A 21,824-nucleotide genomic window follows, 5' to 3' on the forward strand; every position below is an offset into this window, starting at 1 on the left:
CGTGCAAACTTTCAGAAATTGGAACTTAGAATCTCCTGCTACAGATTAATCAGCCAGCCTGAGGGTACCCAGACAATTTCTTCCAAATTAATAAGTAATTAATTCACAAGATAGGACTCATAATTACAAAATAAACTATATTTAACATTAAATAAATAAATTTTCTGTTTATACTCAGGGACGACCAAACGGTCAGAGGAGTTCACAAGATATACAGAATACAAGAAACAGCACCGTATTCAGCAGTCACGGGCTTGAACCCCGGTCACTCAAGGCACGTGTACTTATGCACCCGCGCGCCTGACCACTAGGCTACGGCGGCCTTTATTTGATTCATTTCTACATATTCTAAAATTACTTTTTTCTTTTTTTGCTTATATTAGTGTCCAAATTACTGTATATTTGAAGTAGATTCTGACATAAAGTCACTTCAATTTTTTTTCTTAAATTGCTTGTTTAATCATACATTCACCATTAATATGGCTTTTTTTTTTTAGAGCCATCTTCTACATCTTGCATAGTGGCATATTTCAGTAAACTTTACATTAATTAAGAACCACTACCTACTATTTAATTCAATTGTCTGCTTTCTTTTTAAAAGTTTACAGTGACCTTTTATTACACAGCATAATAAACTATAAATGAAGTGGTAAACAGTATTCCCTTAAGTAGAAGGTTATGAAACCAAAACCTACATGCATTGGTGATGATATGACAGTGTTATTGATAATACGTGTGTACATCAGGCGGCTTTGATACGGATATTATGGCAGCCATTTCTGTCTGTCATAATATCCTTTAAGTGCGTTTGCTTTAAGAAACTGACAATCTTGAAAGCTTAAATTTAGTAAACAGTTTTAGCCAATGATTTAAAACTGATGATCATTTTCTGAAGAAAAATGATGATGAAAATAAAGTTTCCAGGGAGGGATTTTTGTTCATACCCAAAAATTGTTGGGTAGATGAAACAGTCCTAAAATATTTAACAATTTTTCAATACTTGAAATATCATATTCTCATTACAAAAAAAAAAAAAAAAAAAAAATCTGTTTCCCTGACAATGAAATCCACCAATAAAACTAAATCCTCTTGAACTAGAGCAGTAAGCACCCAATTATTCTATTCTGAGGGTTTTAGGCATATATTGGGCTGGTAGGATACTAAATACCCATGTTCCTAGTTATGTCTCTAGGACCAGCACCCATTTCTTCAGTGACTCAAATACAGGGTGGCCACTGAAAGACTGAAGGGTTCGAAAAAGTCACAACCTGCTCACCTCCAATCCTTCCCACTTTCCTCCTTTACAGGTTATAGAGCATCCCTTGGAGATTAAAATGGCTACGTATGATGTCCATCAAAGAGTAAAACTCGTTGGGTTTTCTATTCCAGTGAAAGATCAATTATTGAAACTCAGAAAATACCGGCAACATTTTAAAGTCCTAGCGATAACATGATTCGGAACCTAATCGTCCGGTTTGGAAGAACTGGATCAGTCAGCAGTCTTCCGGGAAGAGGTCCTAAGCGCACTGACACAGCAGTGCAAGCTGTATGGCAGTGTCCTTGAGGATCCATCTGCCTCTACCCATTGTCGCTATGCTCAACTAGGCATCGCCAGAACATTGCTTCAGAAGATTCTGAAAGGGTGGTCAGTCTTTTGGTGGCCACATTTTAATCTCCAAGGGATGCTCTATAACCAACAATAGATGGAAGTTTGTTCCACCAATCAACCACCCGCTGGCTAAAGGCAAACTTCTGCACATCTATCCTACAACTGTCTTTCCTCAACTTGAATTTATGCCCTCTTGGGTGATTATTCCAAGCAAGAGGAAGAATCCTATCAGCATTGAGCATGCTCAAACCCATTCAAGGCTTTATACGCCTCAATCAGATCACCTCGCAGGTGCCTAGTCTCCAAACACTAATTTGCAAAATTTAAGCCTTTCTTTGTAAGAGCAACCCTTTGTTCCATTCACTAATCTTGTTATCCTTCTCTGTACTTGTTCCAACAGCTCTACATCCTTCTTAAAATGAGGCCTCCAGATCTGTATACAGTATTCAAGGTGTGGCCTGACCATTGCTTTATACAAGGGGATAATCATCTCCTTATCCTTCTAGAAAAATTCCTGTATATCATTGACAAGACACCATGAGCTACTCTTGCAGACCATCTGCACTGCTCAGAAGACTTCTGGGTATGTGGGACAGGCAGTTGGATAAACTTTACCAATACTGCACCACTTAGTTGCAGAATGGTAATCCCTTTGACTGTTAATTCATGCTTAGCAGCAGCACTAATTGTCTCAATTGCCCAAAGGCCAGAGGTGTGAACAATGCATTTCCGGTTAAGTCTCTCGTAATCAGTTCGTTATATAGAAATTTTCTTCATTCTGCAGAAACTATTTTAACTGTTCTATATCAAACAAAACATACACATTGAGAACGAAGTATATGCTTAGAGTAATTTTCAAGCTAACTTGAATCCACATCTTCACTCGAAGTGCTCTTGGAGTGAAGATGTGGATAACTAGACATTTTGATGGCATTAGGCTTGTTGATAGAAATGTGGAAAAGACTGATATTATTATGTAGACACATTTTTGTGTGGGTTGCAGTTTGACAGAACTGGTTGAACATGCTTGGGGCCGGCACTGCATGTATGGAGTCAGAAGTGCTAGTAATCTGAGCACATACTATATGGGGAGTACAAAGCTCATGTATTTTAGTTAAATTGCAGTTGGATTTCTTACTATGATGACAGCCCATGAAGCAGATGTAGAGGATTCAACTACTGTAAAGGTTATAGGGTATTGTTTCACCCTACCCATGTGAGTATATGGATCTTGGAGCAGCATCCATCTATTTTCCTCTTCAGAAATGAGCCACAGCTGGAGCCTGCTGTGCATTTGTTTGCAAGAATTTTAAAGCATTCCCCTTCCCCCATCTAGATTAAGGTGTCTAGCCATAATCTGTTCTAGAACTAGGCTTTGATATGCAGTGGGCATTTTGGATCTCTGAGTGGTTGGGATCTAATCCCAAAGCACACTGACTGAGAGTTCTTTTTGTAGCAGTTATTATGATCATGGCCTATGTTGTGTATAGACCACATTTGCTTTTCTTTTCTTTAAATGATAAATAAATAAGATCTTTATTGTACAGTTCACCGGTACACGCAGGTACCACGACCATACAATACCCTTCACGGCACCATGCCAGGGGTTAATAAAGAAAGGGTAATGTCAAAATGTTTGTTTCATGGCAGTCTCCGGGTCCCCCCCCCCCATTAACCACTGTAGCATCTGTATGAGGCATGTGACAATGCCGGCAGCATTTCTAACTGTGGTTGAATAGGAGAGTTGAGTGTTGTTCGCCAGCTCCTGGCCTCTTTGCAGGCATGGGACATAGAAAGAGTTTGTTCACTGACCCCTGCCTCCCATCTCTAGCAACATGGAGGTGCACCAGGGTCCACATCGTGCTGACAGTATTTGTACACTAAGGGAGTTGGTAATTTGCATTTGGTCATGATCACGAAGTCAGTGTTAAAGTAACAGTTATGGGATATAGTAAAGATATCAGTTTCATGATTGTGGGAGCACTTGTGTTGGATTCTTCTCTGTCGGAAACGACACATTGTCAGTTGCTCATGGTCCACTTGGTTAAGATGTACAAAATAGTGTTGATAGGGTCAAACCACCTCCTGCTGACAGAACTAAAGGGTTACACAAGGTGGATGAAGGGTGCAAAGTGTTGTATGGGCTCAATGGCAGGTCATTGTGTGATAGTTGACATTGCAATACAATATTTGGGAATGCAAGAACAATATGCCAAATGACAATGGGGATTCCATGGCAGTAGACTTAAGAGACACCTCACTGCTGATCATCGTTGACGAGTGCATGTATTGTCAACAACACACTGGTTGGACTCTGGAAGACTGGAAATGAGTACTGATCTGAGGCCAAATACCTAGTGCAATGTGCCAACATATGTCTTAGTGTGTGGTGCAAACAACAAGAGTCCATGAACCTATCATGCATGATGCCCACTGTCCAGGCAGGTGGCTGCTTAATGAGGCATCTTTTACTGGCAAGAACTAGGACTCCCTAGTGTGCATGAACCAGTGTTTCACTGGCCAGATCTACTGGAAACTCTTAGTAGACCACAGACACCTTGCCATGTTGCATTTTTTCCCAGACATATATGGCCTTACAAGGCAATAATGCACACTCATTGGGGCCCATACTGTGCACGAGTGGTTAGAGGAATAAAGTGAAGATATTGCCCATCTTGATTGGCCTGCAAATTTGCCCGACCTCAATACATTAGGACACTTGTGGGATGTTCTGGAATGGGAAGTGAGGTGTATGGACATAAGTCATCTGTTCTGATACTGGAAAGACTTGCAGTCAGTATGACTGCAAATCCCTACAGACATCTAGTGGAATCTGTGCCCGGCAAATATTGGCTGTTATCCATGCAAATGGCAGCCCAACATGGTATTAAGGAGTGGTCATAATTCAGTGATCACTGAGTGTATATATTCTGCTTAATTGAAAATTATCATCATGAAATTGTATTTACTTGATAACCATTTTTAGAAATCTCAAAACTACACTATTGGTATTAGTCTTTAACAGTTAACTTTTTTTATATAGGTGGTCTGAAAGACGACGAATCTATTATTCCTTTTACAGTCCAGGTGGGGAAAGAAGTATTAGATGATTTACAAACTCGCTTAAAAAATGTAAGGAGGACAGAATCACTGGAAAATGTAAATTTTGAGTATGGATTTAATTCAAAATATCTGGAGAAAGTTATTGAGCACTGGAAAACAAAATATGATTGGAGAAAAGAAGAAAAAAAGCTGAATGCCATTCCCCAGTTTTCTACACAGATTGAAGGTATTAGAATACATTATCTGCACATCAAACCAAATGTCAAAGATGTGAAAAAGGTAAGTTGCTTATCAGTATGATAATCTTTAATATGGTAATGTCATGGCTCTTATGTATTAAAGGGTAATGAGGAGAGGGTACATGCTAACAACAAAGTAATGAAAATATTTTTGTAATTTTTTTTTATTGGAATTTGCACATCATTGTATGTATAAAAAAAAACAAAAAAACACTGAATAAAATTTTATTGTATGTGGTGTTTAAAAATAAACAGCAAATTCTATGGTACTTTAACTGAATATGACAGTTTGAATATAGTATCCTGATTAATTCACTTTCATCCCTCATTATCAGCCATTTTCAATCCACTGCAGGATGAAGGCCTTTCCAGTTCTTTCTGTTTTGTTCAATGGCCATCCATTAACTACCCACAAACTCATGAATTTCATCTATCCATTTCCGCTGTTGTCTTCCAGGTTTTCTACTAACTCCTCTTGGGTACCATTCTGTTATTTTCTTAGCTTGAAGACATGACAGATGTACTATGTGTCATGCCCAAGACCATTTTAGTTTTGATAAGAATGTCCTTTACTTGAGTTTGCTGCCTAATCCATATGTTTCACTTCTTATTGAACAGTCTGATTCCCAATATAATTCTTCGCTGTGTAGTTCTCAGCTTCTCTTCCATTCTTTTGGTGAGTGCCCAAGTTTCACTTCCATAAGTTATGGTGGAGAGTATACATTGGTTCATTATTTTGTTTCAGACAAACTGGGATATTGCTCTTCAGTAGGTGACTATATTTCCTGAATGCTATCCATCCAAAATTTTATTCTTCTCTTGACTTCCAGCCATTTATCATTATTACAGCTAATAACTTGTCCCAGATATGTATAAGACTCCACCTTTTCAATTACTGCTCATTCAATCATTATGTCCCTTTCTGTGGCATACTTGTTCATCATTACTTTTGTTTTAGCCATATTCATCTTTAGTCCAAAATCCTTACTAACTGTGCATAACTGATTAAGATTTTTCTCTAATTCTTTGGAATTGTGGCTTATGACCACAATGTCATATGTAAATGGTTTAGGTACTCTCCATTCACATTGACTCCTTTCTGCGACCAGTCTAAGCTTCTGAAAGCTTCCTCAAGGGCAGCTTTGGAGATATTGTGTATCCTTGTTGAACCGCTTTCTCGATTTTAAATTTGCTACTGTCTTTGTCTAGTCTAATAAAGGAGGTTGCGTTCTCATATATTTTATTCAAAATCATAATATATGGGGTATCTATGCCTTGTCTTTCCAGTGCCCGAAACATTGCCATATGCTGTATGGAGTCAAATGCCTTTTCACAATACAAAAATGCCAGGCATGGTGTTTTATATTCATTTGCTTTCTCCATTAGCTGTGTGATGTTACGTGAAGGTGATCCATAATTGAGAATTCTGTCCTAAAGCCAGCTTGCTCTTTCAGTTGATTCTCAAGTATTCTTATTAATCTGTTAATAATGACCCTTGTGAACAACTTGTAGATGTGGGATAACAAGCTAATTGGTTTATAATTTCCAATTTTTGATTTTATCTCCTTTCGTGTGCTGCAAAACTGATTGCATTATTCCACTGCTTAGCCGTCACACTTTATGAAGAGCCTTGCCAGTTTGTGTTATGTCTCTTCCTCCCAATTTTAACAACTCTACAATAACTTCATCTGCTCCTAGGGCTTTCTGATTCTTCATTTTCTTCAATGCCTGTTCTACCTCATCAGGAAGAATATCGGGTATATCGTATGTGTTCCTAATTTGCAATCCATCTTCCCCACTGCTGGCATCATTCCCTTTCTCCTTGTATAATTCTGTACATATAATTCTGTCTTCTGCTATTTGAATTATGCCTTCTCTGCTATTTATAAGTACACCATCGCTATTCTTCAGTTTCAGTATCATTTGTTTTTCTGTATTACTGCTCATGGCTGCTGATTTAAGTCCTTTGTTTTCCCTTAATGCTTGTTCTACTTTTCTTGTGTTAAATTTCCTTATGTTCTTTCTGAGTCTCTTTCTAATGGCTTTATATAACTTGGTATACTCAATTTTTTCCTTATCAGTGCTTACCTTGCTCTTCATTTGTTGCCTTCAGTTCATCATAAGTGTTTCTTGACTAATTTTTTCTTCTTTGGATTTCTTTTTCCCTATAGGTTTCTTGGGCTTTATCACTTTCAGAAAATTGTAGTATTCCTCATCGATATCTTGGTCCTGAGCAGTCTGCAGAAGCTCAAACTTGTTAAGTTCCACTACATACTGCTTTTTCTCCTCTTCTGTTATCTCAGACCTTTTGTGTTATTTACTAGAGTCAGTTTTTTCCTTTCCTACTTCTATATCAAGTGTACATCTTACCGTTCTGTGATCACTTCCAACATTTACCTTATTCAGGATGGTAACATCATTCACGACATTTTCTAATAGTGATGATTAAGTCAATTTCACTAGTTGTTAATCCATTTGGACTCTTCCATGTCCACTTTCTGTTCACCCTTTTCCTGAAAAAAAGTGTTCATTACTGACAAACCTTGAGATTCTGCAAATTCCACAAGTCTTTCATTTCTTTCACCAATTCCAAAATTTCCTATAGTTCCCCTTTCTGTGCTGTTTTCCAACCTTAGCATTGAAGTCCCCCATAATAATAGTGTAGTGGGTTTTCTGCTCATCTAGAAGACTCAATTTTGGTGTACATTTCATCCCACATTAGGGATTAAGTGGATCACTTTGGCTTTTTTGAGGGTATTGTAATAATAATAAGTATAAATGCACACTAATGTACCAATGATCTTTTTATCATGGCTAAACTATATCAAATGGATTAAAAAAAAAAATTTTTTTTTTTCCTACAGTTACACACCTTCAAGTAAAAGAACATTTTTGTATTTGCTTCTCTAGCACTATTTGTGGACACATTGCTTTGTATAATGGGATAATCACCTCCCTGTCCCTTCTAGCAAAATTCCAATATATCATTGAGAAGACTCCATGACCTGCCCTGGCAGCCTGCCTGCACTGCTCAGCAAACTTCATATTTGACTGCAAAATTATCCCAGGTCTCTTTCACTTTCTACTTCCTTGAGTGTAGTACCACACAGTTGGTACGTTTCTCTTCAGTTATTGCTACCCATATGCAGTAAGTTGATTGGTCAATGTTAAACTTCAGTTGTCACTTCTCAGCCCATTTTCCCAACTTATCTAGATCCAGTTGGAGTAGCATGCTGTCTTTACTGTCGTTAACAACCCTGCCAATCTTTGTATCATCTGCAAACTTGGACATTAAACCCAATATACCTTCATCAATATCATTGATAAATATACAAAACAACAATGGGCCCAACACCGAACCCTAGGTAATTCCACTAATAACATTTGTCCCCGAAGAGCAGTGTCCCTCGATTACCACTCTGTCTTCTACTCAACCATCCCTTTATCCATTGTAGCAACTTACCCTTAATGCCATACCACTCCAATTTGTACAACAGTGTTTCATGTGCAACAGTATCAAAAGCATACCTGAAATCCAAGTATATGATATACGAATTATTTTTGGCATTCAGTTCCTTTGTAACCACATCATGCTATCCAATCAAATTGGTCAGTCAGGACCTCCCTTTAACAAACCCATGCTGTGTCTTAACTATTACTGCAGTTTTGTCTAGATCCTGCAGTGCTTCTTTAACCAGCAATTCCATTATTTTCCTCAGAACACAAGTTAAACTAACAGCTCTGTAGTTACTTGTGTCACCTTTTGAATTCCCTTTGTGAATTGGTGATACACTTGGACATCTCCAGTCCATGGGAGCCTCCCCCAAGCTCAAGGAAGCTCACAGAATTATGGCTAAAGATTTGCTTACTTCCTTTGCTGCCTCCTTTAATATAACTGGATAGATCCTGTCCACCCCAGGAGTCTTCCTTATGTTAACTTCAACAATTTCTCCTCCACTCTGCTCTCAGTTATTACAAAATCACTTGGCTCCCTGCTAGCATTTGGTAAACTTCTGGCACTCCCCTCATTGAATAACTCTTCATGTGTGAATGTAGATGCAAAATACTCATTCAGTTTATCAGCTACCTAAGCATGATCATCAATAGTCAACCCATCTATGTTAAGTGGTCCAATCTGATTCATCCCTTTCCTTCTAGAGTTTACATAAATAACAAACACTTTGCTGTTTTTCTTTGCATCCTTTGCCAAAGATTTCTCGTAATCTGCCTTTGCCTGCCTAACCTCCTTCGTGACTTGATTACAGACTACAGTAAACCCCCACTATTCGCGGTTTCGCGTATTCGCGGTCGCTGATTTAAACCTAAAAAAATGTGAATTTTAAAGCGCCGTGAACATTTTCCGCCATGAAAAAAACATGGGTGTGGCTAAAATCATTTTGCCCAGTCCACAGAGTAGTACAGTCAGTCGTCGTATAACACGTGTTTACACTACACTAATTCGATCTTACACGATTTATAAATAGGGGAACGATATCTTATATAACACGAACCGAATTCGCTTATACACGATTCGCCTTTGTGTTTACAAGAAATGGCAGTCGAACGTGGAATCACCCCAACTGAACGCAACACGATAGGAATGAAGAGAAGATTCTGAAAATGTATTTATTTTTTTATAGCAGTGAAGGGGAAACACATTTCACCATAATAACGTAAAAACCAACACAATTCCAGCTATTGGTATTATCGCAAATGCAATTAGAGTTCACTACCAGTTTATAACAGATTCCACTAGCAGGAACGCAACTGGAAATTGTTTTTATTGTTTTATGGTAGTAACCCCCAGAAATGTAAAATGTGAGCTAGTGAGGTGTTAATAGAGTTGTCTCTGCCTTTATGGTGTTGTTTATTCAGTTGCTACACGCTCACAGCTTTATGTGTATCAAGTGTGCCTCCTCATTTTGTAATTGTGCTTTATTCTCTAAAAATGAGTAAAAATAACTTAAAAGGTGTAAAAAGGAAGTGTCCTGCGCTCAATGGGTGGGGGGTGACAAAATCGTGAGCGCGGATGTTTTAAGCTAATCCTTGTTCAGTATGTGTAATGCGCTTGTCATAGAAGGTTTCATCTCTTGCTTTTAATTGATACGTTTACAAAAGTGAAAAATCTACCATTTTGCAATGTGTTGATGTAAACAGACTTTTTCGAGCGTGTTAAAGTTAAAAGAAAGTGACTTTATTGTGGACAAGTTCTTTTCTAATCCTACAAAAATATGGCCGCGAATAAAAAGGGAATTGTGAAAAGATCAAAGAAGGTGATGACATTAGCGAGTAAAACTGCATTGTTAGACAAAATTTCTAATGGTGAAAGTGTCTCCTCAGTGGCAAAACATTATAAAATCAATGAGTCAACGGTACGATCAATCAAGAAATCGGAAGAAAAAATCCGCCGTAGTGTCCGTGAAAACGCGCTAATTGCATCAAAAATTTGTTCTATAACTCGTGATGTGTGAAATTAGAAAAAAATGGAAAAGGCTTTAAATCTGTGGATAGAAGACCGAATTCAAAATAAAATTCCGTTAAGTTCACTCATCATTCGTGAAAAGGCAAAACACCTTTATCAACACTTTAGTGAAACTGGTGATAGCACTGGCGGGATAAGTTTTTTAGCCAGCAAAGGCTGGTTTGAAAGATTTAAAAATCGATATGGTTATTTTTCGCCCAGCAACCCATGTTCTTGATATGTTTTTGAAAGGTTTCTTTAAAATGTCTAATAAATATGTACAGTATTACATTTAATAAATTGTTTCTTATTTTCATTTCGATGCCTTATGCTTTTTTTTTTTTTTTTATGTACTTACTCTCTACGTTTGTCTATGTACATAGTCATATTATGTAGGTAAATACACATAATACATACAGACAAAATTTTAGACTAATTTTTGTTATATATTTCATACTTTGGAACGGAACCCTTTTATTACCATGGGCGCCATAACTCAGTATTCGCGTTTTCAGTATTCGCGGAATTTCTCAGGAACGTAACCCCCGCGAATAGCGGGGGTTTACTGTAGTTTATACCTGCCATAGGGGGGGGAGGGTGGCACCTCTGTAGCCAGGTGGGAAGGAGCAACAGTGCGCAACACACGCTTCTTGATTAGACCGGGATTCGAGCCCATCACCACCAAATACGGAGGATGCGGAAAGGTCAGGGAATGACCACAGCATATTCCTGGAGCAATATGGCCTTAGTTGCTAATGCTCCTAAAAGCCAAACAACAAACAAACAAACCTGCCATAGGCTTCTGTGTCACCTGATACTTTATAAGCATCCCATACATTCTTCTTCTCTGCCACAAGCCTTATTAATTCATCTGACATCCATTTAGGCTTAAACCTTGAACAATATTTCTTAATTGGAATGAAAAGCCTAGTAGCCTCCAAAATTAAGTCCTTGAAGGCTTCCCATTTAGAATTCAATATTTGTAGCATCATCAATTGATTCCACTGTACAGAATTTAAATACTGTCTGAGACCTCCGTAGTCACCTTTATGAAAGCAAAAGCCCTTCCCTTTAGCCTTGATGGCAGTTAAATCTTTAAGTAATTCCCACATCAGTACTTTGTGATCACTGTCACCCAGTGGTTCCTTTATCTGCAAATTCTTAATGCATTAGTAATCACTGCTGATAATCAGATCAAGAGTATTACTCCCTCTGGTTGCCTCTCAAACATGTTGCTGTAGAAAAGTCATCCAATAAATCCACAAAAGTCTTGCCAGTGTACGAGTGACCAATCCATAAGTTAGTCAATATATGGAAAGTTAAATTCCCATTATGAGACATTCTGATTTACTGACCCATTCTATTTCTCTGCACAACTGCTCATTATACTCATCAGATTCATTAAGCCTATAATACACACATACTCTAATTTTTCCTTTCCCAGTGGTTATTTCACACCAGACTGACTCAACACTGCATTGTCCACCAACATCAATTGGATGCTTCCTTAGATTTTGTTTCTTAACTAACAGCATAACCCCACCTCCCTTCCCGTCCTGTCTATCCTTTCGGTACACATATTCCTCAAATTCCAATTCTGCACTGCTTATATCTGTGTGACACCATGTCTCTGATATCCCAACAATATCTGCCTTTGATGTCTTGACTAGCACTTCAAGCTCATCAAATTTATTAACTATACGCCTAGCATTGGTGTACATGCAAATATACATACACCTGTTCCTACTTTTTGTTACCCTAACACAGCCCATGTATTTACTTGTTTCACTATGACTCCCAACAGTCCTGGAAATCTCCATTGCCTTGCTTTCCAGGCTGCTGCTCGTTGTAATAGAAGCAGTGCAAGAATCACTTTTGCCTCTGCCTGCAACCACTGATAACCTTTTTAGTCTGTGTCTAAGTATGATAATGTCTGTTAAAGATAATGTTTAGTAATAAAATTAAATAAAGAAAAATATGATGCGACCGTAAGTGGCTGAATAAGAAACATCCAACAAAATGTTGGATGTTTAATATAAACATATAAAAATAAGTCGAACAATATATAAAAAAAAAGCAAAGTAACAAAGAGCAGAAGTAGAAATGGATGAAAAGTGGAAGGAACGTGTATCTAAATAATTTTGAAAAATATTAATTTAAGAGGCAAATTAAAATCCAAGCAATTAAAATTCTCTAATATCCAATACATGGTTCAATGCGGAAGTCCCAGAAGCATTCAAGAGGAAACAAAAAGCATTCAGAATGAGAGTAGCCCCCTTCGGTTCTCCAGCGAGCCACAGTACTACCGCTACTATGTGCTTGCTGCTTTGCTGCTCAAGTGTGGGTGATGATTCTGTTTAAGTAGAATTTAATTAACAATGAAATTTAATAAGATTAATAAATTTTACTGAATAATTGATAATACCATACTAATCTAACAGATTTCTAATATAGTGCTAGATATTTCACTATTTAGTTTTATGTTAAACCTTATGCTATGAAGTTTGGGATTTACATTATGCTATTCCTTATTGTATAACAATGGCGGCAAGTTACAAATGGTAAGATCTACGGACACTATGTATTAACTTTAAAAATCTCTATCTAAATTCAAATAAACCAAGGAGTTTGACTATGACTATAAAGCTATTTATAGAAAATAGTTTAGTATAACAATTAAGTCAATAAAACAACTAAATATCTATAAAAACTTAGCATTTGCTGGTGCTGCAAAAATCTTGGCCAACACTGTATAACTTTGTACCCAGATACTATGGTGCCAAAAACAATGCACATATCTTGTATAACTGAGTTTAGTCTTAATAGTGGAAAATGATGCAAGAAAGCAAGCTTATAAAGCCTCAGCAAAAAAAAAAAAACTTCCCATATCACTTGTCTGTTCTTTCTAACAGTTCGTCTGGTTCTTCTTTGAATTTTTCAAACTACCGATTTCTACAACACCAGATGAATGATTGCTCCAATAATCTCCTACCTATTGGCTGAAGAGTAATTTCTGCATATCTATCCTGCAACCAACCTTCCTCAATTTGAATTTATCTATCTCGTGTGTGCATGTGCAAGAAGAAGGATCCCATTGGCATTGAGCTTGCTTATTTCATTCAGAGCCTTAAACATCTCAATCAGATCTCCTTGCAGGTGTTCTCTAGATGCTGCAATTTGCAGGATGTAAACCATATTCTTGGTAATACGAGGAGTACTGTTGTTTTGCCTACCATAACCCCAGAGGCTTTGAAATTCAACTGGCATGGTACACAAGTTGAGAAGCACTGTTGTATAGAATAAAAATTACAATTATAAAAATGGAAATAATTCTTTATTATTCCTACTGTACATATTTTAAAATGAAAATGCCCGCCTAAACTTCAAGAATCTCTCAAATTTTATGTTCATTATAGAGAACAGGTGTTTTCTTGTCGCACTTGGAGGGTGGAAAGAAACAGATTTAAATAAAAGGTTATTTAGCTATACTAAAAATATATTAAAATATTTTAAGCAATCTTAAATTTTTGGAACTGTTTTAATTCCATAACAACTCAACCTGTGCCAGAGGGATATGTACTGTTTTCAAAGATATGCCAAGATTAGAACAAACTGCAATGAAATATTGCAAAGTATTAGATCTCTTAAGATAATCATCTTTTAAGGGCACAAAATGTGATATTGTTGTACACATTGGCACTAATGACATTAAGAGTAGAACAGCAGAATTACTTACATACAGGTACAGTGTTGACCTGTACTTGAAAAAAAAAAAAGCCACCATTTAGGGTTGAATTTGAGTGTCTGCATTTCTGCCCAGACACAATAGGAGTGAGTATATGGGGATTGCATCTGGTGAGTATGGGCTTGGCACACCTAGGGTCCTGAGCTGGATATCATCATTCTTCTGTTTTTTGGTGATTCCTGTCTGTCTGTTGTGAATTTGGAAAATTTTTTTTTTTTTTTTTTTTTTTTGGCTGGTGCAGCCAAACCTTGGACTTATTTGTACCATGTGGCTAATAGATTCATATGATATATATACAAAATTGTAATTTATGAAACAGATTGACAAAAGTTATGTTATTTCAGTTTACACTGAATTAATTTTAACATTGCACCTTTATTTAATAACATAGGTTCACATTTTGCCACTGATGCTTATCCATGGATGGCCAGGATCTGTATTAGAGTTTTATCAGATTATTCCACTGCTTACAAAAGTATATGCCAATCAGGATTTTGTGTTTGAAATCATCTGTCCTTCAATTCCAGGATACCCATTCTCTGAAGCACCTCATCAGCCAGGTAATTTAGAACACTAATAACAGCAGGTTCATATTTAAATTAAACTGAGAATATATCTACCTGAGAAATTTAAAGCAATTTAGAGAAATTTAAATCATTGTAACTACAGCATAATTAATTTTTTGGAAATAACACACCATAAACTCCTGTTCTAGTGCTTTTTGAGGGAACTAGCCATATAGTGCTACAAGCAGGAAAGTCTTATAAGATGGACCCCTTTTTGGAGCTTGTTTTCGTATTTTGTCTATATTTTGGTAGATATTTGATTTTTTTTTTTAGTGTTTATGAAGCAATGGCTTATGTATAAGTGAGTTTATGCACACTTAATATACTGCACTTGCTTTTTTGTAACCTTCAACCTTGTTTTTTACGTGCTATTAAAAAGAACAAAAATTTAAGATTTTATTAAATTAAGCTAAATGTATTTTGAATATTATAAATGTGATACATGATGTAGTAGTGACATCAGCATTATTATAATGCTATTATCAATAAATTTATTGATGCAATCTTTAAATATGTACACAAAAAGACACTGATTATTGTATCAGCAAAGAAAGCAGATGAATAATGTTGAATTAGCAACATTCATTATTATTGCTATCAACTTGAAATAAACAGCACTTGTGGAAAGTTCTGTTTATTTTGAATTGATGGCAAAGGAAACTATGATGAATTGTTTCTCATCATGAAAGGTTTAAAGCATTACCAGACATCTCCAACACTTCTAGCAGGTGCAAATTGGAGAACCCATTTACACCTGATAGATGGTTGTAGATCAGCTAATCACACCTGGTTTCCTGTTAAGGGTAAATTAGTTAACAGGTGAGCAAGAGAGCTGTACCCAAGCATAATGAATAGTAGTTTTGAACTAGTTTGCATTGTCTTGAGGAACAGACAGTTGTTCCCTTTCTTTTTGAAAGTGTTTTCATTTTATTTTTATATACAAAGCGTATTTCTTATCTCAGTATTCTCTTTTACTGACAAAACAGGTCATCCAAAGCATGGTTAATAAAATAAATAAGGCCCTGACTTTGGTTTCATCTTAAAAATCAAACTCCAATGCTCAATAGGCTTGCGGTGAACAAAAGTGGTGTCAAACTTTTTACGTTGGTAGTTAACATGTTCTGCAAAGGTGCATTTCATAATACCTGCTACATTGAGCCCTACATGTGGGTGTGGCAAGGTTGTTGGCCTTTCTGATAGTTTTTTGAGATTTGGGGAACACTAGTTCTTTCTGATCAAGTTTTCATGAAATCCATCAAATTGATAACCTTGTTTATATATAAATAAATTAATATTTGTAATTTTTACTATGTGAGTCTTGTTTTTTTTTTTTTTTTTCATAAATATTGTACCTTTCTTGTGCATCCATTCTCATATCGTGAGTCAGCTGACTGCTGCTTGTGCTATGCATTATTTTTGGTTTCTTAATTTGGATGACAAACTTTTTTTATTCTTTCAAAATTTCCAGATTAAGCAAGGTCACTTTGTCTCAAATTTAAAGACATCTTCATTGATTTTTTTTTTTTTTTTTTTTTAATATTAGAATGAAGTCTATTTGGAGATCACTGCAGGAAGATGAGTCTTGCTTTGGTTGATTGATAGATAAGGTGTGTCTGCAACGTGTTCAGGCTCATGTGAGGGATATGGAAGATGCATGTTGGAACAATTACTGCTTTGACTGTGAGAAAAGATTTTTCAGTTCTGTCAGATTCCAGATAGATAGTGAGACTGAGCTATTATACTTGGAGTTTGTGTGGTACTTTTGCAATTTCTATATACAAGGTCGGATCTCATAAAGCACTATACTCACAAAGAGGCAAGGTGTAAACCTTGCCTCTTTGTGAGTGTGGTTTCTACTTGATCATGTGATCAACTGGCATTGTCCAAGATTTCAGTTTATTTTGGGGAATTATTCAATAGGGTATAGATCAGATGGCCTTTACTTTTACCTAGGTTTAATTTTTGATATTGAATGGACTTCCATCTAAACTCCTTTCTGCTTGGCTTTCAACTGTATTTGACGAGTTTTCCCACCTTGTCTGTTTCCCTAACTTTCTACAGATTTTTTTTTAAAATCATTTTATGGCAATATTGAATGTTAAATCACTCTGCAAGAAGCAAAAAAAAAATTTTCCCAAAAACCAAAACACTGTCTTCAATATACTATCTATGGTTAACAAGATAGTGTAGGTAAACAGAGTGTGTTATATATTAACAGAACCCATAGCTGCATTTCTCTGTGTAAAAATGTGGTATGAAGAATTTCAGTGTTATCTTAATTATGTTAATAAGATACACTGCTCTACCATTAATATCCGGACACCTGCCTTTAGAAAAAAAAAAACTTATTGTCATTTAATATTTTGTGTTGAAACCTTTGCTTTTATGATGGCCTTCAGTCTTCATAGCATACTCTCAACCAGCATTTTTATAAATGTCAGGTGATACGTTCCTTCACTTTGCCTTTAACACAGCCGCCTGTTTGGCCTTGTTCTTTGGATGATCTCGATGTGCATGTACCTGACGTCCCGTGTAGTGCACGTACAATACATCCCAAAGATGTTCGATAGGGTACAGATCAGAACTTTGGGCTGGCCAATCCAACTTTTCCATACCCATGTCTTCAAACCACTGTTACAATCTGAGCAGCATGGCATGTTGTCTTGCTGATACAGGTATGGGCCTTCCCTGAATTATTGCTATAATGTTGGAAGTGCATAATTGTCCAGGATGTGCTAGTATTGCACAGCATTCATGGTTTTGTCAATAATGACTAATGGGGTCAAACCATGAAAAGCAGCCCCATACCATGACACTGCCTCCACCAAACTTCATTGTTGGGAAGATACAATCAGGAAGGAACTGTTCCTCTGGCACTTTCCACACCCAGGAATGGCCATCAGACTGGTAGTGTGAACCTCTACGCTTCTGTCCATAGGACTGTTTCTACTGCTCTATGGTCCAGAATTCGCACTCCTTACACCATTTTAATTGGCGTCTAGCATTTGTTGAGGTGATCAATGGCTTGTGAACAGCTGCACGATCATTGTAACCCGTATCATGGAGTGTCCTTCGTATTGTACCAGTGCTGATAGTCCCAATACTCTCACAGAGGATTTGTGACGTGAAACAATGGCAAATTACGATTTGGTGCAGTTTTTTGCAGAATTCTTTGTCCCGTTCTGTTAGTTTTTGGTGTTTATCAGGCCGTTTTTGGCAGATTCACTTCCATTCCTCTTCCTTTTGCACATGTCACTAACTGTTGACCTAGGGATCCCCAGAGTGACTGATGTCTTGTACAGAACACTTGTTTGTGGCATCCTGCTATCATTCCATGTTGGAAGTCTGTTAATTCTGTTGAATGTGTGATCTTGCATGCCCACTTTTGCAGTTGTCTCTTCGAAGCCCAGTGTGCATATTTATAGCTGGTTCTGTGATGTGTTGCATGCATAGGACCTGTTCCTCCATCCATGGAAGGATGGCTGGATATTAATGGTAGGGCAGTATAAGTTAAACAAAAATCCATTCTATATTCTTTGTTATTATAATAACACATCATATTAAACAAAATCATAAATAATTTTTTCCATAGAGTAAAAGTTTCATAATCTTATGAAGAAGTTTAATATTCTAGTGTTTCACTGGTTGATTTATTCCTAGATTTCTTTTTTGCTCCATGTTACAAATCAGGTAATTCTAAAATGGATAAATGAATGTGCAGACCTTTATCCTAAAGTATAGGCTCCCATCCGGTGAGTATGGGCTTGGCACACCCAGGGTCCTGAGCTGGATATCATCATTCTTCTCTTTCTTGGCGATTCCCTTCTACTTCTCTCTCTCTCTCTCTCTCTCTCTCTCTCTGGGTAATTCAGAATGTTTTTTTTTTTGCCTGGTGCAGCATAAGCCTCAGGCTTCCTTGCACCATATGGTTAATAATAATAAGCTTTTGTTTTATTCTATCATGTCCAATACTAATGCTAAGATACAGAAAATTAATCCACTTTATCAAACTTTTTTACACCATTATAACAATATCATATCACACAATGGGTTCAGAAGCTTATTCTTCAATATATGTATCTCTTCAACAATAACATTTCTCTGTTTAAGATATTAAAAATTGTAGTAATTACAAAGAGCATGTAATAATTAAAGATTCATTGACTTGTGATGCCATCACTTTGTAATAGAACTACAAAATGATTAGACCAAAAAGCCACTTGTGTACATGTTACCTCTATACTTATGTTATTAATTAAAAATCAGTTTTTTTTTTCCCATTCCATTTGAGTTTACAAATATAATTTTAAAAAAAACTACTTTTTTTTTAATAGAAATAGTTTTCATAACATATTCCTTGCATAAAACAGTTATAATGTAGTTAATATCATAACTTCTCTTTGTTAAAGTGTTAGGATTAAATTATTTTTTTCTTGGAAAATTTGGGAGTGCAAGAATATTTGTTGATGCTATTGAAGCAGTGTGAGGTTGGTTTAAAAATTGCAAGCTTGGGGGGGGGGATACAGATTAATAAAATAAGTATAGTCACAGGCAGAGGTGAAAGATTCCAGCACAATGTTTCTATTGAAACATGTGGCAGGCAGAAAAGCTTGGTGTTGGATTTCAAGCAGAATTGTGTGTCCTCATGGAACAAGTAAATACATCGCTATATTATGGTAACTAAGAGTAAGAACAGATTCATGTATACTTAATTCTACACTGTTTGGAGCATAGTAGATAAATTTGACATATTGATTAAGTCATCAAATGCAAATATTGTAGGGATATTGGAGACATGGTGGCATGCAAATATTGTAGGATGCAGAATTTGAATATGGGTAGTATGTGTACAGAAAGAAGAGTAAGGAGAGGAAAGAGGAGGGGTTATGCTCTTAGTTAAGAAGCATATTAAATCTAAGGCAATACATCCAGTCAACATGGGTGGCCAGTGCAATGTTGAGTCGGTTTGTTGTGACATAAGCACTAGAAAACAAATATGAAGGTAGGAGTATGTTATTGTCCTAATGACTGTGGTGAGTGTAACACAACTATACAGAGAAATAGTGGGTCTAAATCGGAATGTCTTACGCGAGTTTTAACTTTCCAGACATTGACTGGAATTTGTGGGTTAGTCACTCACACACTAGCAAGCCTTGTGGATATATGATATATGGGATGACTGTTTTCTACAGCAGGATGTTAGAGAGGCAACAAGAAACAGTACGCTTGATCTGGTTATCAGTAGTGATTCTTCAAGCTTTTAAGGTCTGCAGGAAAAAGACCCACTGGGTGACAGTGATCAGGGTTACTGATGTGGAATTTGCTTATAGACACTATTGTCAAGGGTAAATGGAAGGGCTTTTTCTTCTGCAAGGTTGAATATAATGGTCTTGGACAGATTTTTATATTCTGTGTAGTGGGACCTACTGATGATTCATAAACCTCAAATTCGGGGAAATAATTGTAGGAATTATTTGCTTTTCATACAGACAAACATACTGTTCAAGGCTAGGAACTAAATTGGTCAGATGAACAAATAAGACTTTTGGCAGAGAAGAAAAATGCATGAGATACAAGTAAATTAACAGATGATGTAGAAACATGGCAGATCTAATCTAATCAGCAATCAGGTCAAAGGAGGTTGGGCCTTATAAGTCTCTGGCAAAGAATGTAAAGAAAAGCAGGAAAGACCTGCTTTACAGTAGAATGAAGGAATTGAATCACATTGGTCTGCTTGATGTTGATAGTTCAACTGTTGATTATTCTGCTTGGGTTGCTGACAAACTGAATAGGTATTTTGCATCCTCATTCACATGAGGAATCTTTTATGGAAAGGGATGCCAGATATTTATCAAACTCTGATAAGGAGCTAAATGTTTCTGTGATAATTGAGAGAAAAGTAGAGAAATTGAAGCTTAAACATTTAAAAAGAAGAGGGGGTGGTGCATTGGCCATAATTATGAGAGTATCTTTATTCAGGGGATGTTCCTATGTACTAGATGTATGAATGTATCCCCAATTCACAAAGGGAAACATGAGTAATTGCAGATCTGTCTGCTTAATTTCTGTTTCAGTAAAAATAGTTGACTAAAGAAGTAATGCAGAACCATCTAGACAGGAATTCAGTTTTACTGCAGGCTCAGCATGGATTTTTTAAGGAATGATCTTGTCTGACCATTCTGATTGGACACTGTAGTAATGAAGGAGCTGGATGCAAAAAAGTAATTTTGATATTATATATTTGTATTTCAGGAAAGCTTTTGATACTGTTGAACACAAAACTGCTGTATAAATTGGATTATAAACAGCAGTGTGGGGTTGTTGCTATGAATAAGGGATGGTTGAATATAAGACAGTTATTAATGGGCACTGCTTTTTGCAGATTGATGTTATCAGTGACATACACCCAGGATTCAGTGTTGGGCCCATTGTTTTTTTCTCTCTTTCTCTCTCTCTCTCTCTCTCTTTCTTTCTTTCTCTCTCTCTCTCTCTCTCTCTCTCTCTCTCCCTCTCCACACACTAATGAAGGTTTTATCAGGCTTAAAGTTTGCAGATGATATAAGGGTTGGTAGGATAGTTAATGACAGTAATCAAGGTAAGCTACTGCAACAAGATCTAAAAAAATTTAAGCAGATGGGCTGTGAGGAAAAAAAAAAACTGAAGTTTATCATTGACAAATGCATGGTACTGCATATGGATAGCAGTAATCCTAGACTAATGTACCAACTGTGCAGTACTATATTTAGGTTAGTGGGGGAAAAAAACAGGGTGGGTAATTGTGCAGTCAATGAAGTTCTTTCAGCAGTGCAGAGAGACTGTTAGGACAGCTCATGTGGTATTGTCAATGACATACACAAATTTTTCTACCAGGGATATGTAAGTGATTATCTCATTGTACAACAGAATGCAGTAATCAAGTTGCATCTTGATTACTGCATACAAGTTTGGCACTGTCATATTAGGAAAGATGTAAAACTGCTGAAAAGGGTATAGAGAAGGGCAACAAGATTTGTGAAAGGAACAAAAGGGTGTCTTACCAAGAAGGCTTCAGTTCTGCAAATTGCAGCATTTGGGGATTTAGACACCTGTTATGTGATCTGATTAAGCTGTTTAAAACTTTGAATTGATCGAGCAAGCTCAA

General features: G+C 36.7%; 1 protein-coding gene across 2 annotated transcripts in view; it reads left to right on the top strand.

The window, feature by feature from the left end:
• The window catches only part of LOC150084336 (epoxide hydrolase 1-like), a 148,834-nt gene that overhangs the window by 100,193 nt on the left and 26,817 nt on the right, over positions 1–21,824 (top strand). For both annotated transcript variants that reach the window (XM_090375978.1, XM_090375977.1), the window contains exons 3-4: positions 4,653–4,951; positions 14,509–14,677. In XM_090375978.1, coding sequence (XP_090232104.1) covers positions 4,653–4,951; positions 14,509–14,677 — 468 coding nt within the window. The remainder of the gene's footprint in view (positions 1–4,652; positions 4,952–14,508; positions 14,678–21,824) is intronic.

This window comes from Mastigoproctus giganteus, chromosome 6 (assembly GCF_048544385.1).
Source record: "Mastigoproctus giganteus isolate SK-2022 chromosome 6, ASM4854438v1, whole genome shotgun sequence".
NCBI lineage: Eukaryota > Metazoa > Arthropoda > Arachnida > Uropygi > Thelyphonidae > Mastigoproctus > Mastigoproctus giganteus.